The 21,086-nt window shown below is 43.0% G+C and overlaps 1 protein-coding gene across 1 annotated transcript in view; it reads left to right on the forward strand.

The window, feature by feature from the left end:
* LOC144935922 (germ cell-specific gene 1-like protein) overlaps positions 1 to 20,797 on the forward strand; it is a 71,458-nt gene extending 50,661 nt beyond the window's left edge. Inside the window, exons 4-5 of the mRNA XM_078862813.1 lie at positions 2,256 to 2,367; positions 20,355 to 20,797. Of these exons, the coding sequence (XP_078718939.1) occupies positions 2,256 to 2,367; positions 20,355 to 20,667 (425 nt within the window). The 3' untranslated portion in view covers positions 20,668 to 20,797. The remainder of the gene's footprint in view (positions 1 to 2,255; positions 2,368 to 20,354) is intronic.
* Positions 20,798 to 21,086: the final 289 nt, after the last annotated feature.

The following is a 21,086-nucleotide window of genomic DNA, read 5'->3' on the forward strand; positions in this document are numbered from 1 at the left end:
CACAGCTAAACAAAGCATACATTGTAATTGGGATTGGCCCCAAACATCCCAATGCTGAAAATTACTCAACTGAAATTACAAAACGAAACATGACAAAACGTAGCAGGACCCTCCTCAAAGAGTCGTGAGACTCACCGAGGCGTTCCTCGCTACACGAGCATGAATCGGGATTGGGCCTGTTGGCTAGATGCTAACTATCTCGCCTGATATACAGGAGGTCATGGGTTAAATCCCGACCCTGACGCCTGCGTATTTGGAGTTACACGTTCTTCCCGTGGTCGCGTGGATTTTTCTCCGGGTCCTCCGGTTTTTCCCTCCATATTTAAAATCAACATCACGCGTTTAGGGATTTTGGCTGCTATCAATTTGCACGTGAAAAGCCACTTCCTTGAGCTACCATTTGTGATAGCCAGGTCGCTTCTGAAAAAGAGCTGTATAGCTCAGTGGGCCTTACCTGGATGGGTGCCCACTATGCATAACAGGTGCTACGGAGCTGCCGCGGGGCTACGTTGTCAGCAGAGGGCAGGCCACAAACTTTCTAATTTTTATACCGCTTCTTTTTTTGTACTATATCTGTGCTACCCACCTCACCCACAATGACCAGCGTGGTGAAGTATGGTGAAATATCCCCCACCACCCACATGGTATGGGGATGCTCTCCTCCAGCACTGGGTTGACACGTGCATGCACACGAGTATCTTGTTGCACACGAGTTCACAAAAATTGGCCATCACGTGCCGGTAAAGGTCCCAAGGCGTGGGGCATCGTCTCTAATTCGTTTTAAGGAATGCCTTTTGGGCATTAAAAAAGAAGTGCCAAATCAGGAAGCATGTCTGTAGATGAAAACCAATACTTGGGAAACAGACGCTTGTGATAGTGTCGGTGTGAATGTAAATAATAAGTATATATATCCGTATCTTAGCTAGGGTTTAAAAGAGCGCTTTTGTAACAAGAATTATAAATTTCGATTTAAAGCTTTCGTGACTGCAGGGATTCATCTTCTTGGTTCTTTCGGTAAAGTCACGTAGAAGGGAAATAATAAAATAATAAAACATAATGAAATACAATTCTCACGACGTTTCGGCCACAACGCAAGCAGGCGTCCTCATTCAGACGCTGTCTTTCCGACAGACCTTTTCTTCACCTGAGGACAGCTGCTTGCGTTGTGGCCGAAACGTCGTGAGAATTATTTTATTATGTTTTATTTTTATTATTTTATTATTTCCCTTCTACGTGACTTTACCGAAAGAACCAAGAAGAAGAATTATAAATTGTACATTAGTTATTGGTGGGTGGGTAACAATGGATGGGTTTGAGTGCTGGGGAGGGGAAGGGATGGCAAGGAAGGGTGATGGTGCGGAGAGGGAGGGAGGGCGATGTTCGGAAGGGGAAGGCGGAGGATGTTGAGGAAGGGTTTCAAGTTTCATTTATTAGGTATAGCCCTGTGAGCCATTCGGCTCTTGAATCGGGTGCAACCGCAACAAACAAAAAAACAAAAACATGAACAAGAAAACATCTTAAAGTGACTATGTGCAAACAGAAAATCCAAGAAAAGACAGCAAAATATTGCAGAAAAAGCACCGTACACCAACAAGGGTGATGATAGGGAGAGGGATGGCTGACGAGGTTAGGAAGGGGAAGCATGGTGAAGGTTTTAAGGACGAGGGCAGAAGCAGTAGAGCGATACGCTACTCAAAAGTACACAAGCTGCTGAACTAACAGAATGTTTTATGACATGCGTGTAACAGTAATTCATTTTTGCAGACACTGTAAGGTGAAAATTTTTTTTTTGCCTTTACTTTGTTGAACATCCTTTGGCCTGCTTCCACTGTACTACCGTCAGGGCATGAATCACGCGTGTATCCTCTGGGCCGTGAGCTGTCGAAACTGGTCCGCCCTCCTTGGAAGTCCCCTTGAGACAATGACCTCACCTAGCGGAGTCCGGTTGCGCTGCTGCAAAATGTATGAAAGCAAACATGTAAATCCTGCTGTCATATTGGGGTTTCACGAATAGCAGCACTCTCCGAGGAAATGCAGCAGATGTTTTGACTCATGCAATGACTAAAAAAAAACCACCCATTGATTTACTGTAATTCATTGACCAAATACACTTTTGTCAAGATTCAAATACACTTAAGTAAACATTCAAATACACTTTTTCCACTACAGAGTTGGATTTTGGCGGAGTGCAACTTGCCAAGCGGGAATTGCGTGTGCTTGTGCGTTTAAACAAATAATGTTTTGTTGTTGCTCAGGTCTGCTGGGGATGGTGGCCCACATGATGTATACCACAGTGTTCCAGGTGACAGCCAGTTTGGGTCCCGAGGACTGGAGGCCACACCACTGGGATTACGGCTGGTCGTTTTGGTAAGTGCTTTGCATGAACGCTCATCTCTCGCGTCGCGCGCCGTGCTGCGATGCGACTTCTGTGATGCCGAGTGGCCACGTCCCAGCTTCAGAGGGCCACGTCAGTGCCACGCGTCTTTTTGTCTGGCCCAGACGGTGGTGCCAGGTGCCAGGGTTATCGCGCGTGGCTCTCAATCCCAAATTACAATCGTGACCAGGGATCAATTGAGAGACATCATCTCTCAAAAGTTGATGCGATAAGCACTGCTTTGTGGGTAGGCCAGCTGTGGTCATCTGATGGGCAATTTCTTCTGTTGATAGCTGGGAGTTATCCGAGGAGTGGAGATGCCTGTAATTATAACAGCTCATTCAAGTAGGGACACTTTTTGACCTTTTCTAGCATCAAATGCACCATTTATAAATAAGAATTCGATTTAAAAAAAAAGTGGCAAATCGAGCATCTTTCCTAACTTAAAGTTGTAAACCAATGAATGTTTCTCGTACGTAGTTATTATCTTTGACGATAGAACACTTTGCGTACATACACACATTAACGTAAGATGTTTATGAAGCTGGTTTCAATGAAACGTGTTTTAGTATTGAAATGAAATACATGTTTCTCTGAATGTATGTTAAACTGCACCGCTGGGAGATCAAACTCGCGACCTCTGGTTTGTAGGTCCAGTGTCCTGACCATTACACCACTGTGGCAACATCCGACATTTATGGATGTGACATATATATATATAATTTGGTAATATTTTACTGACTCGTGAAAGTTGTGTTTTAAATTACAACTCAACCCGTTAATGTTCTATAAATACATTTATCAAAGTGTGCAATTCATGCGCAGGCATGACATAAACTGTCTAGTGAATATTCATTTGCCTATCATTTATGATACTTTTTCATTTGTGTTTCATTGCTACATATATCATAACAAGTGCATTCCCCAAAAAATGTAGGCAACCATAAAAGAGCAAAGTCATTTGTTTGCCCTTTATGAAATGATGAGATCCATGGACGCACAGCAAAAGGGTAAAACTCTAATCTAATTAATGGCCATGATATCCATGTATTCATTGTCATTTCAGTCCATGCCTTCTAAGGGGATTGGCAATGGCTTAACAAGGAGTCTCCATAAGAATGAATGTCACTGTTGGCTCTTGACTGCTTTAATTAAAACACACGCTTGTAAAAAAGACAGATGTGGAAAAGGAAAACCTCACTTTTGTATTTCTGCAAATATTTGCAGTAATTATTGTTTAATGGTGGAATATCCAAAACACATTGTCTGGTGCACGTTTCATAAATTCTCGGCAATTTCTTTGCAAAAAAAACGTGTAATTAAACGTGAATTACATTGCATTAGTTGTGTCTTCGCAATATGTACACCATCTACTCCATTTATTTGAAAGATACCGTGTAGATTCAGTGACTGCCAAATAGTGAAATGGCCAGGTCTTGCTGCGTAATGAACACGAGGAGTATTAGACATCAGATTGAATTACTGTCAACTGTCTCGAGCGATATTTACACGGCCAAAATTGGACAACACGAACTACTAATCTCCCTTGAACATTTCTCAACCGCAAGCCACATTAAACACACTTGCGCTTCAACATCTTAGGCGGCAATTAGTGTACGTGGTTTGAGGTGTTGTATATTTACACGTTATTGTCAGTGTGGCATCACCAATTAATTATAACAATGACACGTTCGTACAAATTGCGGTTTCGCAAATTTAAGTCGCCTTAATTAAAAGAGGGACATCTATTCTTTTGTCAGGACACGTTTCATTGCAAATCGCCTTGACAGACCTTAAAATGAAGCAATCACAAATAAAATTATCAAACTGAAGTACTATACGTGCAGTGACCGATCCACTTTTCTGAGTGTGTTTAGTGATAAATAGATTTTTTTGGCATTTGCTATGAATAAATTAAAACCCAGTGTTGTTGCCACTGTCATTAAACTAATTAAATTCCACTGAGACTGATGCACACACGCACACACACGCAGATTATTCCTCCCCTTCCCTGGGCAGACATATAATTTTAAGTTTCCTTATCCTGCAAACAATTCATTTTGCTCGAGCGGCGGTAGATATTAAATTAAAAAATAGTCTATGCAATGCCACAGAAATCGATATTAATTCTAGATTTGAAGCTTTCGTGACTGCAAGGATTCATATTCTTAGGTTTTTTAAAGTCACGTAGGTAAAACATTAAAATTAATAAAAGTAAAATAAAATAAAAATCACGACGTTTCGGAGGCAACACAAGCTTCCGTCTTCAGGTGGAACCGTCACAGCCACGACAGCTCTATCAAGTAAATGAGAGATTACAGGAGCTACCACTCCGTTTATATAATGGTTGGAGAAGGGGGTGGGGTAAGGGCCAAGTACAGCACACTTTTTATTAATATGGTATGTTTTACCTACGTGACTTTACCGAAAAAACCTAAGAATATAAAATCGATATGTTTTTTGCTGCACGGCTATGGGAGATATTGCTGGCCAGGGCCAGTCTGAGCCATCACGAATTGAAGCCATTCATCGTTTCGGGTGCAGGCTCCTCGCGAGACACAGTGCTTCTTCAAGTTGTACCGTTACATTGCACCGTGCATGGAGAAAACGAGTTAATAATCGTCTCGTCCGAGGATATTTACTCGGCTTGACCAGAGAGATGTCTGCTGCATTGTTCTCTGCCAAAGTATTATCATTTACGAAGCAATTATTGTGATACTTCATTGGGCTCAAATTGAGCCTAATTAGATTTGATTTGCTATCCTTAAAATAATTAGCCTCACACATGTTTCCACTTAACTGTCACTTAATCAGATACCAATAGTAGATAATATGCACAGGTTGCAGTGTGCAAAAGCGTCGTCTTGCCGGCATTCATGACGGCGTGTGCTGGCGGCAATGTCTGTCCGATAGTGTGTATTTGCAACGAAATATTACATATTAGCCTTAACACAAAAGCTCTTACCACCTCGTGACAGACACTGCAAAGTACACTAGCCAATATTCATAGACAACCGGTCAATTTTGCAGCAGCAAACATCCATAAGGCCCCTTTGTCATTTGATAGCCCTTTCAAATATGTCAATAATATTTGATTAAAATTGTACTTTCATTTCAATAGGCAGGATATATTTGGTCGGTGTAAACATTTGCAAGAAAGAGATGTGTGCAAAAACGTCTCCTTGTGAATTCAAATGGAAATGCAATGACTGCAATAATTGGTATAGCTAAATTATGTAACACGATTTTTATTCCTTGGTAGTAAGTGTTATTATCTAATTGCTTATGCCTCAAAAGTACATAGAATGGATATTATTCCCCGCAAACTTTGCTTTTGTGACCAGGATTTTAAGTGAAGAAATGACACAAATGCACACCACGTTTTCTCATTGAAAATATGTACATTTCAAAATATCACTGTCCTGGTCACAAAAGCATAATAGCAATTTCCTGTACTTTTGAGGCATAAGCAATTAGGAAATAGCACTTACTACCCAGGAACAAAAAAAAAATGTTCCACAGTGTTACTAATGGAGTGGATTATTAACTTTGTTTTTGTGTCCTGGTCACAAAATAATGATAGCCAATTTCTGTACTTTTGAGGCATAAGCAATTAGAAAATAACACTTACTACCCAGGGACAACTTTTTTTTGTTACACTGTGAATTATCATGCATTCTTTTGGTGCACTAGAATGGCAATTTTGAAATGCTGCGCTTTTTGTGATGACAGTCAGTTTATTGCTGCTCAATTAGATGCATGCCTCAGTTCCAGACTCTTAAGGGTACATTTTGTTCAAAGAAATGGTTGCTCATACTTTTCTGTGGAAATAAATAGAATTTATCTGAGAAAATAACCACACATTTCTCCTCATGGTGATGTTTCAGTGCTGAAATTTTGCCAAAAATCCACGGCAGAATCTGACATCGTCCATTTGATTTCGAATTTTGCTCATGCGTGTCCTTCTTAATGTGAAACTGCCCATCACTATATTAGAAGAACAAAAAAATATTTTCACCAAAACATATGTGCCTCATAAAATGTAATGCCAATTTGTACCAAACTCTCTTTTCTCTTCAGTTCCCTTCTGTCTTCTTGCCGAGACGATGGGGCCGATTGACATCTTTCCACCTGTTCCTGTGTCGTGCCAGCCTCACGGCTTACTTCAACTGCCGCCTTTTTTTATTTCGGGATAAAGTTTCACTGTGTACGACCATTGTAATGTATGACTTACTTTTAGTAGCTCAGCTTATTGGAGAGTATATTTAGTATATTGATGATACTGATGTAGTTTATATTTTAGTTTTTTACGTGGTGGTTTTAGCTGCTGCAGCTCCATACTATTATTATTGCTAACCCTACTCCCTCCCTTTGATGCTGCTAATCCTGCATACTGCATAATGCACGGGCATAATATGACTTTGAAAACCCCCCCCACCTCCTACGCATTCCACAAGTAGTGACTAATCCCATATCTGCATTTCCCATAAATATGCTAAATTCCTCTTGATATGCAAAATCTTTTGTCAAGGCACCCCTTCCCCCTCCAACCCAGCTTAAATATACACTGCCAAGCCTGGTGGTGCCCATTCAGATGCTGTCTTTCCGCCAGACCTGTTCTTCACCTGAGGACGGCTGCTTGCGTTGTGGCCGAAACGTCGTGAGAATTATTTTATTATGTTTTATTTTTATTATTTCCCTTCTACGTGACTTTACCGAAAGAACCATGAAGATGTGTCCGACCAGTCAGTGGAACTGTGCTGTCCCTGTATTCCCTGTTGTGTGTGCCTGTGTGCGACACGAGTTCGATTCCCGCTCACAGCCAACATCAGTAACGATTATCTGAACCGGTCCTGGGCCTCCCCTAGGTCGACTCAGCCTCAAATGAGTACCTAATATAGTGTGTAAACATCGCCGCAGGGGAGAAAATGGCGGCCAGGCGTGGTGCTGGCCACCTAACAGCAAGTGCTGTTGGTGCTACTCGCCAACAGCACTTGCTCCACTTGTCTGCTCAGGCTATGCGGGGTATCTTTGTCTTTGTGTGTGTAATTCCACGATTGGTATTCTTTGTGGATCCATTCTCGATCACGTGTCCAAAACCACCAGAGTCGCCTCTCTTGGATCTTCTCGACCAGCGTCAGATCCTGTCCCAGCCATTCTCTCATGGCTTCACGTCTTTGTGTCTCTAGCCTAGACACACCTCGCTGTTCTTCTCTGCCCAGCGCATTTCTGCAGTTGTTGATTTTGTTATATGGGAGTTTCCCATTCTCCAGGATTCAGAGCCATATGTTGCACACTTGAAATGAAGGACGTGGGCAGTTGCTCCAAATCGAGGGCAGACACATTTGTTGTGGTTAATCTGTAATCTTGTGAAGAGCAGCACCGTCACTCTGTAAAATGCACCAGCACGTGTCACACACAGCAATTCTTCCAAGTCGCCATTAACCACGTGGCTGGTGTCCAAGTGCGGTTATTCAATAACCCTGCCAGCCACCTATAGGCCCAGCTCAGTCATCACATGCTGCTGTACACACATGCATTGATGCACTGCACAGCACATCAGGACTTTCACAGAACCACACTTTACTCCCTTGCTACACAAGGACATAATTAAAAGAGTGATCCCTTCTTAATGTGCCACACATACGTCTGTATTGACGCAACGACTCTAGTTTCACACACCTTGGCTTTTCCTCGTGTGTAAATAACATCTCAAAGTGATCGTATTTTTGCCGAGCTTTCAAAAGGATGTCGCAACCAATGCAATTCTTCTCTTGATGTCTTCTGCGCAGCTTCCGTTTGGTGTCACTGGGCCTCCGAGGCACACGTATTTGTCAACTTGTTCCCACTTGTTTTCTTCCACCTTTATTTTTAATTGGGCTTCTTGTCTTCCAATCGCTGTGACTTTTGTCTTTCCATTGTTGATGCACAATCCAAATCTATTACATTCTTTGAGCTTCTTTATCAGTTAGTCTCTGCAGGTCCTCTGTTGCCTCAGCTAAAAAAATCAATATCTTCAGCGAATCTAACGCTATCGATCGTTTCACTACGCACCATGACTACGCCGTCCTTGTTTCCGTGCTAGCGTCATTGCAGCTTCTGACAAGACGTTGATCTAGATCGGTGACCGTGTGCATCCCTGTCCTACCCAGTGCTGGATTATCCTCGGAGCAAAAGTAGCTACATATGTAGCTACGGGCCCCGCACTTTCAAGGGCCCCGCGCTAAATGCTTTCAAGCTATCAATTCCGCTTCGATGATTCTGCACTTGCTCGATTACTATAGTACTATACTGCCTTCAACTTTTATGAACGACTGGGTGTTTAAGGTTAGCGATTTGTCGTATTATCCGGCTGTATAGCAAATGAAAAAATACAATTTACTATGCAAGTTCAAAATTTGTGTTTTAATATTTCTGTATTTTTGTATATTTAGGGGTCCTTTATAACATATGCTACAGGCCCTGCACTAACTTAATCCGGCACTGGTTCTACCCCTACAATTGTCCTGAGCTATCCTGTTCACTCCTTTGTCAACTCTCACCGCGCTCACCTACTGCCTGGAGACGCTTTCTCGCAACCTGATCAACTTCTCCGCTTTGCCCTTCATTCTCCGAACCTGCCATAGCCCTCTCTGCCAGATGCTGCCAAAAGGTCTGTTTGAAGCTTATGGAGTCATCCAGTTAAAAGGCTGCATACTTTTAAAAGATTTGTTGTAACGTAAATAACTCGTATTTATTATTTTCAGGCCCTCATTTGAGACTCATTTTTATGTGTCCAGCGCATCAGGCAAAAGTGCTCTTTCTGAGGATTTCCTCTCAGACTCTATCGTCTACTTGGTTCTGCGCACCGGATATCTTTTCAAAGTCCCGTATATACCTTTCATCTTGTGCTGCTTTTTCCTCAAGCATTCTTCTGTTTCATTGCTTCGTCGATACTGTTTTCAAAAGGAACTTTCCACTTCGGATATCTGGGTAGATGTGTGTTGCACACTCTTCCACGTCTCTGCACTGTTTGATAAATCAGTCATGTTTGTCTCTCCCTTTATCATTTGCTTAATTTCTGTGCTCAGTTGTTTTCTATTTGGCTTTTAAATGTGCATCTTCTTTAGTAATGTCTTCCAATGGTGTTGCACAATTTCAGGCATTAATCTTAAATCCATCCACACAGTATCTTTTCACCTTCTCTTTATATCCCGATATTTGTTGAGCTGCCTTTGTCATGCCAGCCTTTAGACCACTCTATTTCTCTTCAACGTCCTTGCCTTTTTGCAGCATTATCATGATATTTTTTTGTATCTCGGTTTTCTTTGTACTTCCACCTGCTTTATTCTTCTTCTTCTTCTTTTATGTGGTCCACATAATGGACTTTGCATATTGGAGCTTTTTTTCATTTGTTCTCAGCGTTGGTCCCATTGATGCTAAAACTAGTTCATGGTCTGCTCCAATATCAGCTGCAAATGATCTACATGACAGCGCACTTGATTTCCATCGTGTTGTTATCCCCATCTTGTTTTCCCATCCGGTGGTGGCCACGTTCATTTCCTCTGAGGTTTTCATTGCTGGGTAAGTGTTTCTTGTCACGGGGTTATTGCTCAAGCAAAGGTTTCACAATATTTCTCCTCTTTCATTTTCCTCTTCGAATCCAAATCTGCCCATTGCTCCACGCCAGTAAAATCCCAATCCGATTCTACTTTTGCACCGTAAAAAAACATCACCAAGAGCAGGTTCTTGTCTTGAGACGTCTTGCTTGTTGTGCTGCATTTCACGCTAAATCTCTTCTATTCCTCCAGAAGGTGATTCTGTTGGTACGAACCAAACCACTTTAACGTGAATTCACTTACAGTGGCTATTAGCAATCCTGGCCCTCACCATATGATGAAATGTCCGACTGCGTATTCATCAATGCGGCCGTCTGGAACGCTCTTCCTTCCGATATTAGGCAGCCACTAGAGCTACAGTATGCACTTTCAAATCCAGCTTGAAAACTAATTTCCGCAGAACTGCTTTTTGTGTTTAGTTTGTTGTCCTTCCCCCACACCTCCGATTAGCACGGTTAGCTATGTACGGCGCGAAATAAGTTCTACATACATACATGACATCACAAACAATACATTCACACCTCCAGTTGACAACATAATGTTGGTAACTTCCCCCGTTATGATTAAAAACAGATTTCTACAGTATTTGCACATTTAATTTAATAGTATATTCTTCTAGAGGTTACTTTAACTGGTGTTTGTTCTGATATTTTAGTTGACGTCGATTGTTATGCACAAATATATGAATCTCCTCCATGGGGAAATGTTTCACAAAAACTAGTTTTTTTAATCAAAACTACTTGTTAAAAATTTTATTTTCTTAAAAATATATATTTACATACGGAACGTTAATTAAACGGTGCACAGCTCGTCTGTAACTTTACCATGCCCCATTGTAGCGTGAAAAAATTCCGCCATGTCACGATGTTTTTGTTGTTGTGTTAAATGCGCTTCAATTTCATCAATACAACAGAGGCACTCTCATGAGTCACGTGAGGGGGGGGGGATTTTTCGATGCACGGAGGCAGACAGAACATCACCCCTGCGATGACCTCAAGAAAAAATAAACTTCTCATCAGTACCGCAGAGCACTTTAAATGGGGCTCTGTTAGCTGGGAGGAAAAAAAATACTTTGTGAAAAGCTGGCAAGGGGGCAGAGTTTTGTTTACTTATTGCATGTATTATTATTCTGTTTAGACATAATCCAGACGTGCAATTTATTTTTCATTAAAGGCGACCGCATCTTCACAAATAATGAAGGTCGATTTCCATAAAGTAGCTCTGCAGGATACGAGCCCACGGCTAAGATCACTTGAGGTGCCTAAATGGAATCTGTAAAATGAGAATTATTCGTGTTCTGTGCATTCTATGGAATACGTAGTCTGTATTCTGATAGGGTTTTATTTTTAGAAATAGCCATTTGATTTTATATCAGAGGTCGCAAACGGGTTTTGATTCCTTACCCGTACCCGGCCGCACCAGGGTCGCAAACGGGTACCCGTACCCTACCCGATACCCGGCTACCCGTACCCGGCCGGGTATCGGGTAGGGTACGGGTACACGATTGCGACCTCTGGGATGAAGCCATGTTGCAGGCGCGGGTGGGTTGATTCTAGGAACTTGAATTGTGAGAAGACGTTGGGAAATGAGTGACAAACGGTGACTCACCAGTGACTCACGGCCTACCCCTACCTGTACCCGGCCGCACCAGGGTCGCAAACGGGTACCCGTACCCATACCCGGCCGGGTACGGGTAGCCGGGTATCGGGTAGGGTACGGGTATCGGGTACCCGGTTGCGACCTCTGTTTTATATGCATGTCAAAAAGAAAATCAGACACCGCCACGTATAGATTAGCTTCCTCCAGATAATTAGGTGCCACTTATTTTGGTCAAAGGCTGACTTCACAGGCTTCTTCATTTAACCTTGCGTGAACTTTGTCCATGTATTCATGCCACCTAATGTCGCTTACTGTTTGAACCATTTAATTGAAAACTTCCTTTATGCTGGTAATTATCATTTGTAAAAAAAAAAACTATGTTTGTCTTTAATTCACAAACACTGTAGATAGTTATTCTGGCCAAACTGGTCACATTTTTAGCAAAAAGTAATATTAAAACAAAATTAGCATCTATATCTTATATGATACTGTGGTCTTAAATGCATGCCGACATAGCTAAGTAGAAGCCATCCTACAGTATGTCATATTCTCCAAAACTCACAATGGCTGTTAATTCAGCGTCATCGCTTGTAACCAAAGACACCCGGAGACACATTATAAATAGTGATATTACTCTGCTCCCAATGTTCACGCAAAACAATAGCTGAGAAAATAAATGCAGACACAGCCTCAGCATTTATGATAAATTTGTGCTTGTTGGGTGCTTCAGAAACGTAAAATTCCATCCTCAGGACTGTCTTCGCCAAACTACCAAATTACCATTCAGGGGGTTGCAGCATGCAAATGAGTTTGCGTGCAGCGAGCCACGGCACCCTCAGCGCTCCCTGCTCAAGCCCCACGTCTCTGCCCCCAAACCCGCCGTGACCGTGCGGACGATGGGTCACGAGAACAGGACGTGGGACTGGGTACGTTCTCGCGTCGGAGAAATCAGCGGATCATATGATTCCACATCGTGGAATGTTTCCCAATTCTCTACGACAAAAAAAAGAATCGTGACCAAAAATGGTTTACTTGATTGCGCCAACCATCTCCCCAGCCTTCGCGTCAAGCGCCTTTATTAGAAAGTAGACGCCAAGTTTCAAGTTTCATTCATTAGGTATAGCCCTGTGAGCCATACGGCTCTTAAGTCGGGTGCAACCGCAACAAACAAAGCATGAACACAGAACATCCCAAAGCGACGACGCGCAACAGAAACATCCTGGAATAAACCAGCAAATATTAAAAAAAAGTATTAAAACGAGTGAAAGCAAAGCATATCATATCAATGAGCTCTTCACTGTCTTTCTGGGCTGTACCACGTGTTGTTAGGCACGATGTCTGACGTTTCGACCGACGTGCAGGGAGCTTCTGCAGGAACTGGATGGAGCTCACGTTTCACCCCCCCCTCCACTCCCCCCCCCCCTCGAACACAGATGATATTGAGTTGCCAGCTGCTGCTATCTTGCATCCAGCACAGCTGTGAAAACCGACACAAGTCGCTCCATACCCAGTCGAAACACCTCCTGCCATCTCTCATGGGACTATTTGTTTTGCAATTATATTTTTTTTCATACGAACAAAAATTACGTACAAATCAGTTGAGCATACATTATTTCAAAACACGGTAACATTTTGGAGAAAAAAATTATAATTCACAAGAAATGATTGCCGACTTGATGTTCGCGAGAGTGTGACCGCCACGTACGTTGGGCGCCAGGAAGAGGGCCTGTTATAATTGCTTTTAACTCGAGTTCACACGTGAACAACTCCTAATTTCTCTCTACAGTAAATGCAAAGCGCTGAGTAAACTCATTGACGTTATCTCATGCTCGCCGAGCTTGCAACCCACAGGTTTGTGGCACGATGCGTGACACTGAGCGCATCTTATATGCTCAGTAACAGTTCTTACGAATGAAACAAATCAACAGTTAATGTGCTTTTGGCTATAGCCATGGAACGAAGACGGTCACTGCATCGCGCGCTTTCAGGTGCACTTATGCGGCCGTTGGGACCGCTCTTCCTTCTGATATAAGGAAGCCACTGGACCTGTGCACTCTGAAATCTAGAATGAAAACATTTTTTGTAGAACTGCTTTGTGTTTAGTTTGTTGTCCTCCCCCCGCACCTCCAATTAGCCTATGTACGGTGCGAAAGAAGTTGAACATACACAAAAAAACAATCAGTCGATATTCCCTTTCATTTTAACAGAACATTGGCTTCCCAAAAAGGAACTCCATCAGCCGGGTCAAGTGCCTCCAACTCTAGTTTTGGTAAACAATGCCATCTTCTATTTCGATTTAAAGCTTTCATGACTGCAGGGATTCATCTTCTTGGTTCTTTCGGTAAAGTCACGTAGAAGGGAAATAATAAAATAATAAAAATAAAACATAATAAAATAATTCTCACGACGTTTCGGCCACAACGCAAGCAGCCGTCCTCAGGTGGTTTCATCTAGTTTTGGTTTCACCTGAGGACGGCTGCTTGCGTTGTGGCCGAAACGTCGTGAGAATTATTTTATTATGTTTTATTTTTATTATTTTATTACTTCCCTTCTACGTGACTTTACCGAAAGAACCAAGAAGATGAATGCCATCTTCATCTTGATACTGGCAAACATTTTTTTCTCAAAGACAATGCCACGAGACGCAGAGCAACAGGCATCCAGTCACAGCCGAGTGGCACTCAATCTTACGTGCACCTGGTCTCGTGGGAATACAACTGAATAATTTGCCAGCACAATATCAAACTATCCACTTAACCTATGAATCAATCAGTATTCATTTCTAAAAAGTGCAATTCACAAAGTGTATCGAAGTGCTTGTTACTTGATAAATAGAGAGGACACAAACGTAACACGTATAAGATGTACCAGCTATACCAATACAAATTCAATATCAGGAAAAGCAAAGGGAAAAAATAAGAATAGGTTTCATATTCTTAGGTTTTTTTCGGTAAAGTCACGTAGGTAAATTTTTTTTTATAAAAGTAAAAATAAAAATAAAAATCACGACGTTTCGGAGGCAACACAAGCTTCCGTCTTCAGGTGGAACCGTCACAGCCACGACAGCTGTATCAAGTAAATGAGAGATCACAAGAAATACCACTCCGTATATATAATGGTTGAAGAGGGGAAGGGCCAAGTACGGTACACTTTTTGTTAATATGGTAAGGTGAGGCTTAAGACTACCTACGTGACTTTACCGAAAAAACCTAAGAATATGAATCCTTGCAGTCACGAAAGCTTCAAATCTAGAAAGAATAGGTTTGACAATTTCTGGCAATAAATCAGGAGGTTTTCAAACACCAAAATTGATGCCTTTTGCAAGGCTTCAAGTGTGCATTAACCACTTACTGTGGCAAAACATGCACACAACATGATTTGATAATATATGGCATTGTCCTTGAAACTGATTGACCTACGCCAGAGACAGCGTCCTTTATAGCCTTGTCTCTCCACCAGTGTTAAACTAAAAGTTCAACAAACCATGTTTGTTTTTGCGTGCGCATGTGTGCGTATGTGTCTGTGAGTGTGTGAGAGTTAGGCTACATGGAAGAGACTACTGGGTGGTTTGCCTCATCAGGCTGACTCGTAGTCTTTATCTGAAGTTACTGAGGGATGATGATATTTTGTCAATGTCAGTAGCACAAAGACAATGCAAGCATCCTAAGACTTATAGTTCGGGTAGAGCAGTCATATCGTGACGCTGGCAAAAAGGTCTCACAGATGAGTATAAAGGTGGGTCTCTGATCTCAAACGTCCCAGGAAATATGAAATTCGAAATTCCAATGGGTGAGCGAGAGATGGTAAATAACCCCAATGGGTGAGCGAGAGATGGTAAATAACCCCAATGGGTGAGTGAGAGATGGTAAATAACCCCAATGGGTGAGTGAGAGATGGTAAATAACCCCAATGGGTGAGTGAGAGATGGTAAATAACCCCAATGGGTGAGTGAGAGATGGTAAATAATCCCAATGGGTGAGTGAGAGATGGTAAATAACCCCAATGGGTGAGCGAGAGATGGTAAATAATCCCAATGGGTGAGTGAGAGATGGTAAATAACCCCAATGGGTGAGCGAGAGATGGTAAATAACCCCAATGGGTGAGCGAGAGATGGTAAATAATCCCAATGGGTGAGCGAGAGATGGTAAATAACCCCAATGGGTGAGCGAGAGATGGTAAATAACCCCAATGGGTGAGTGAGAGATGGTAAATAACCCCAATGGGGGAGCGAGAGATGGTAAATAACCCCAATGGGTGAGTGAGAGATGGTAAATAATCCCAATGGGTGAGCGAGAGATGGTAAATAACCCCAATGGGTGAGTGAGAGATGGTAAATAACCCCAATGGGTGAGTGAGAGATGGTAAATAACCCCAATGGGTGAGCGAGAGATGGTAAATAACCCCAATGGGTGAGCGAGAGATGGTAAATAACCCCAATGGGTGAGCGAGAGATGGTAAATAATCCCAATGGGTGAGTGAGAGATGGTAAATAATCCCAATGGGTGAGTGAGAGATGGTAAATAACCCCAATGGGTGAGTGAGAGATGGTAAATAACCCCAATGGGTGAGCGAGAGATGGTAAATAACCCCAATGGGTGAGTGAGAGATGGTAAATAATCCCAATGGGTGAGCGAGAGATGGTAAATAATCCCAATGGGTGAGTGAGAGATGGTAAATAATCCCAATGGGTGAGCGAGAGATGGTAAATAACCCCAATGGGTGAGTGAGAGATGGTAAATAATCCCAATGGGTGAGTGAGAGATGGTAAATAACCCCAATGGGTGAACGAGAGATGGTAAATAACCCCAATGGGTGAGTGAGAGATGGTAAATAACCCCAATGGGTGAGTGAGAGATGGTAAATAATCCCAATGGGTGAGTGAGAGATGGTAAATAACCCCAATGGGTGAGCGAGAGATGGTAAATAACCCCAATGGGTGAGCGAGAGATGGTAAATAACCCCAATGGGTGAGTGAGAGATGGTAAATAATCCCAATGGGTGAGTGAGAGATGGTAAATAACCCCAATGGGTGAGCGAGAGATGGTAAATAACCCCAATGGGTGAGTGAGAGATGGTAAATAATCCCAATGGGTGAGTGAGAGATGGTAAATAACCCCAATGGGTGAGTGAGAGATGGTAAATAACCCCAATGGGTGAGTGAGAGATGGTAAATAACCCCAATGGGTGAGTGAGAGATGGTAAATAATCCCAATGGGTGAGTGAGAGATGGTAAATAACCCCAATGGGTGAGTGAGAGATGGTAAATAACCCCCCTCCTCAACAAGGGTCGCTGATGTTCACCGATTGTCAAGAATCATCATCATATTCTGACATTTTACTCTCATCGACTATGAACTCTGTTCCTGCTCGTTTTGTATTTAAATCTCCAGCTTGGTCTCACCGGCAGTCCTAACCTGTGATCACGTTCACATCATCTTAGAGGCCATCACCTATATGGACGAACTTACAGGTTTTCATTTATTTGATGCAATGCACTCTATTTTGGGATACATGCAATCTGTCGTTCTCCATAATGATGAAAGTATCAATTTAAATGCAAAAAACCCACGTTGTAATAAAACAGAAAGAGTCTGCAAGATGATGGAAGCTTCCCTTTCCAGGCACACCTCATAATTGCCTTCCAGTGTCTCAACTCTTCCTGCGTTTCTCTTTGTTTACAACCGCTGCTCACCGCTGTCTGTATGAACCAGCAAGACGAAGAAGGTTGATAGCCGTTTGCGTTCCGTTCTTTTCCCTTCATATGCACTGGCACCCAATCGTCGTGGATTATCATACAATACGTTTTTACACGGGTCCCTCACTTCGGATTAGCACAGTTGGCTACATACGGTGCGAAAGAAGTTCAACATACATGCATAGACTCATACAGAGACCCATAGACTCACACAGAGACCCATGGTTTGTTGTCCTTCCACCGCACCTCCGATTAGCAGGGTTGGCTATGTGCGGTGTGAAATAAGCCCTACATACATACTGTAGATACCACAATGACCTTGGAATATGTCATTCCTTCAGACCTGTCACCCAAAATCAGCCTCTCTAACACAAGTGACATGGGCTGAAGTTGAGGTGTCAACTGGCCTACAACTGCTGTCTCGAGTCACCAAAAACATGACTCACCTCCTAATTACAGCAGATCCACCCATCATTTGTAAACATTGCCACGGTCCGTAAGAGTTGTCGCCATAGTACAGCTTCGTTACTTTGATACAATTCTCTTGTTTTTATGCCCACAGAGGAAGAAAACAAACCAGCCCGTGGCTCATCTAATGTGTAGTTGGATCAGATGATACATCCAGCCACTTAGTGGCAAAAATCTGGAGAGAGAGAGAGAGAAAAAAGTACTGCATATATGTTAACACGGCAATGCCCCATTCACCAAGTTTTCATGTTTACTTGTATCACACTGACATCAGTGGTAGATCTGTGTGGGGAGAGGTCGATTGGGTTGACCCTTGAGACCGCCATGACATTGGTGTTGGATCAACGCTCACCAGAGAAGCTTCTAGATCCGCCTCTGACCGCCACATACATTCCAGACGTACTCAGTGTCACTTTACTTGTTGTAACAACCACGCAGTTGGGAGGATCACACTTCATCTGGAAATTGGCCATTTAATCTGCTGCGTGATAAACGTAGCTGGTGGAAGAAAAGGCGCTTTCCAAGGGAAACTTAAAATGAAGTGAATGCTTTACGGCAACTGCATGATAAGCGTATACATTGCAGAACTCGAGTAGATATGCAATGCTGTATATTTCACCTGCATTAACAATGTATTAATCTTAAGCATGTAAACGGTAAAAGTTTAATGCAATCAATATCTGTCACTGCACGAGATATATTCGATTGTTTCACTGAATCTTATGGGAGTGTGTTTCTGTAATATAGTTAACGAGGCAATACGTGTTTGTTCCAAACTGCTTCAGGGTAGAGTCCTAAACTGGGTCAGGTTGGTCTCAGGTCGGGCCGGAGATGCGGTTTTTGGTTCGGGTGTGGGTCAGGTCACGTTCATATATGGGAGTTGCGTAATTTCATCAGTATTGGTTCCACACAAGTAAACTTTGGACTGGTTTCGAAATTCACGTCATCAGCAGAGTCCTGCACTCCCAGAATGCATTGCGTTTGACTAAAAGTGTGATTTTTTTTTTATATGGAGGGAGAGTCATATGAAGGACATATAGTTTGCTTATTTATTTTGTTACTGATTTTTGCCAAAATAACGTCAGTGATTACATTGTTTTGTGTTTAATGTGAGGTCTATATTATGATACACTTATAAGAAATAACTCTGGAACACTGTCTTCTCTTGGGCCATTTTTAGAAACACGATGTTATACTGCAGGGGTGAGGAACCTTGTTTCTGCCAAGGGCCATTTGGATATCTAGAACATCATTCGCGGGCCATACAAAATTATCAACTTAAAAATTAGCCTGTTATTTTTGGTCAAACATTTAATTAAGTCACCCCTAATGTGATGGCTGGAACTGCTTCTCTTTGGTGAGGCGTGTGATGTTAGCTGGTGTTGATAATGTTGCTACTCGCAACTGCTTTTCCAGGTTTGCTCCGAGATTTATTGAATTTTGAGTCCCGCCTGCGGTTGCCTTGGCAGGGCCACACCAAATGATTTCGCGGTCCTTATACGGCCCGCGGGCCGGACGTTCCCCACCCCTGGTATACTGTTTGCTGTACCATTTAAATGTCATCACCACATCTGACATGATGCAGATGACATTAAAGAAAAAATAAAAAGGCAAAGAGTTTAAATTTCCTTCACGAAATAATATTTGGATTTATTTTATAATTAGAAAATATATTTTTTCCCAGGAAAGGAAGAGCAACCTATGATGACTTTTAAAGGCAAAATGTCACTATTGTAGTCAGTGTCTTGTTTGAAATTCTGCCATCTTTTGGATAAAAATCCTCCTTATCTTTTGTTTACGATTACCAAAAGTTACATAATTGGACTTAATATACCACCAACCTGATGTGTCTAATACTACATATATGCGCATATTACCACGTGTTCATAATACCACCATATTACTACCATATTACCACGTGTTCATGTGCATATATCACTCTTGGGTGGAGCCGGAGGCAAAGTTGCTACATTCACTGCACGGGAATTTGGCAACTATGAGTTTGATTTCTGGCTACGGCCTAACATCAGTGGTGAGCGACATCTGAGCCAGTCCTGATGTGTCCCCATCATCAACTCGCAGTCACCAGCAAGGCGAATGACAAGCAGGAAATCGAACCCCATGACTGGCAAGGCAGTATGGAAGGCATTTGTCCAGTGGTGGATTAATTGTGGTGTTCGTACCCACAATGTGAGCTTCTAGGGCATTTCTAAATCAGCATGTAAATAGACCTCCTATGATCTCTCCACGTAAAAAAAGACAGCGTTTACTTCAGGATATAATCCTTCATTCAAGAATTATAAACATTATTTTGAATTGCGTGGTTAAAACCTTGGCAACAACCCTCATGTACAGTGGAGTAATTCCAGCTTTTTACCCAAAATTGTTGAGCAATCTTCAACAGCACATAACAGAAGCTTTCTAAACAATCACAGCCTTAGTATCATCATCATCATCATCAGCCACGGTCAATCCACTCCTGGCCGAACGCCTCCCCCAAGTCGCCAGCACCTCTCCCAACGATCCCGCGACTCAATAATCCAGCCTGCCTGATTATCACCGCCATCATCATCATCATCGCGAGTCTCATTCGCGTCGTTCCTTCGCGTTCTTTCGACAGCTTGGCGTGGGGCTCCTTCACGTGCTGCATGGCGGCCTCGGTGACCACCCTCAACTCGTACACCAAGACGGTGCTGGAGTTCCGCTGCCGGAGGCGGCTGCTGTTGGTGCGCGACCCCGAGACGCAGCAGAGCCTGCTGCAGGAGGAGGCGCCCTCGGTCATCTCCCTGTCGGACGCTGTGGAGGGCGGCGCTTGCGGCATCTCCTTGCCAACCTCCTCCGCTGCCAACCCTCAGAGCCGCAGGATATCCGCTCCGACTGCCTTCATCGACCTCAACAGAGTGCCCGAGGTGATGCAGGAGGAGCAGTGCTGAAGACCGGCCCGCTCTTCTTGGACGGGATGCATCGGTGCGCGCGCGCGTGCGCTCTCTCTCTCTTCGGCTCTTCGCACAGACAAGAGGATGTGTTCCCGGGTGGCAGCTTTCGCGAAGAAAGCAGCACGGACGACTCCACAAGTTGGGGCGCGTTACGTTTGTTTGAAATCACGAAGTTGGGCGTTGATGTGCCTCGCTCCGGTGCAGACTGAATACTGAGCACTCGCCTGTCCCCTTCGCTGTGAAGCATCAGTTTAGGTTGTGCCTTCGTTTCGATCGGAGATTTTTCCCTCCCCGGTACGGCCTGCCTCATTAAGTCGGCCCCGTTAGCCTGACCCCTGCTGAATGCCAAACAATAAGCGTGCGTCACTGAGCACAGGTGTGGATCCAAAGGAGGGAGATTACAGCAATTAATCATG

The sequence above is a fragment of the Lampetra fluviatilis genome, chromosome 1 (assembly GCF_964198595.1).
Source record: "Lampetra fluviatilis chromosome 1, kcLamFluv1.1, whole genome shotgun sequence".
In the NCBI taxonomy this organism is placed as follows: Eukaryota; Metazoa; Chordata; class Hyperoartia; order Petromyzontiformes; family Petromyzontidae; genus Lampetra; species Lampetra fluviatilis.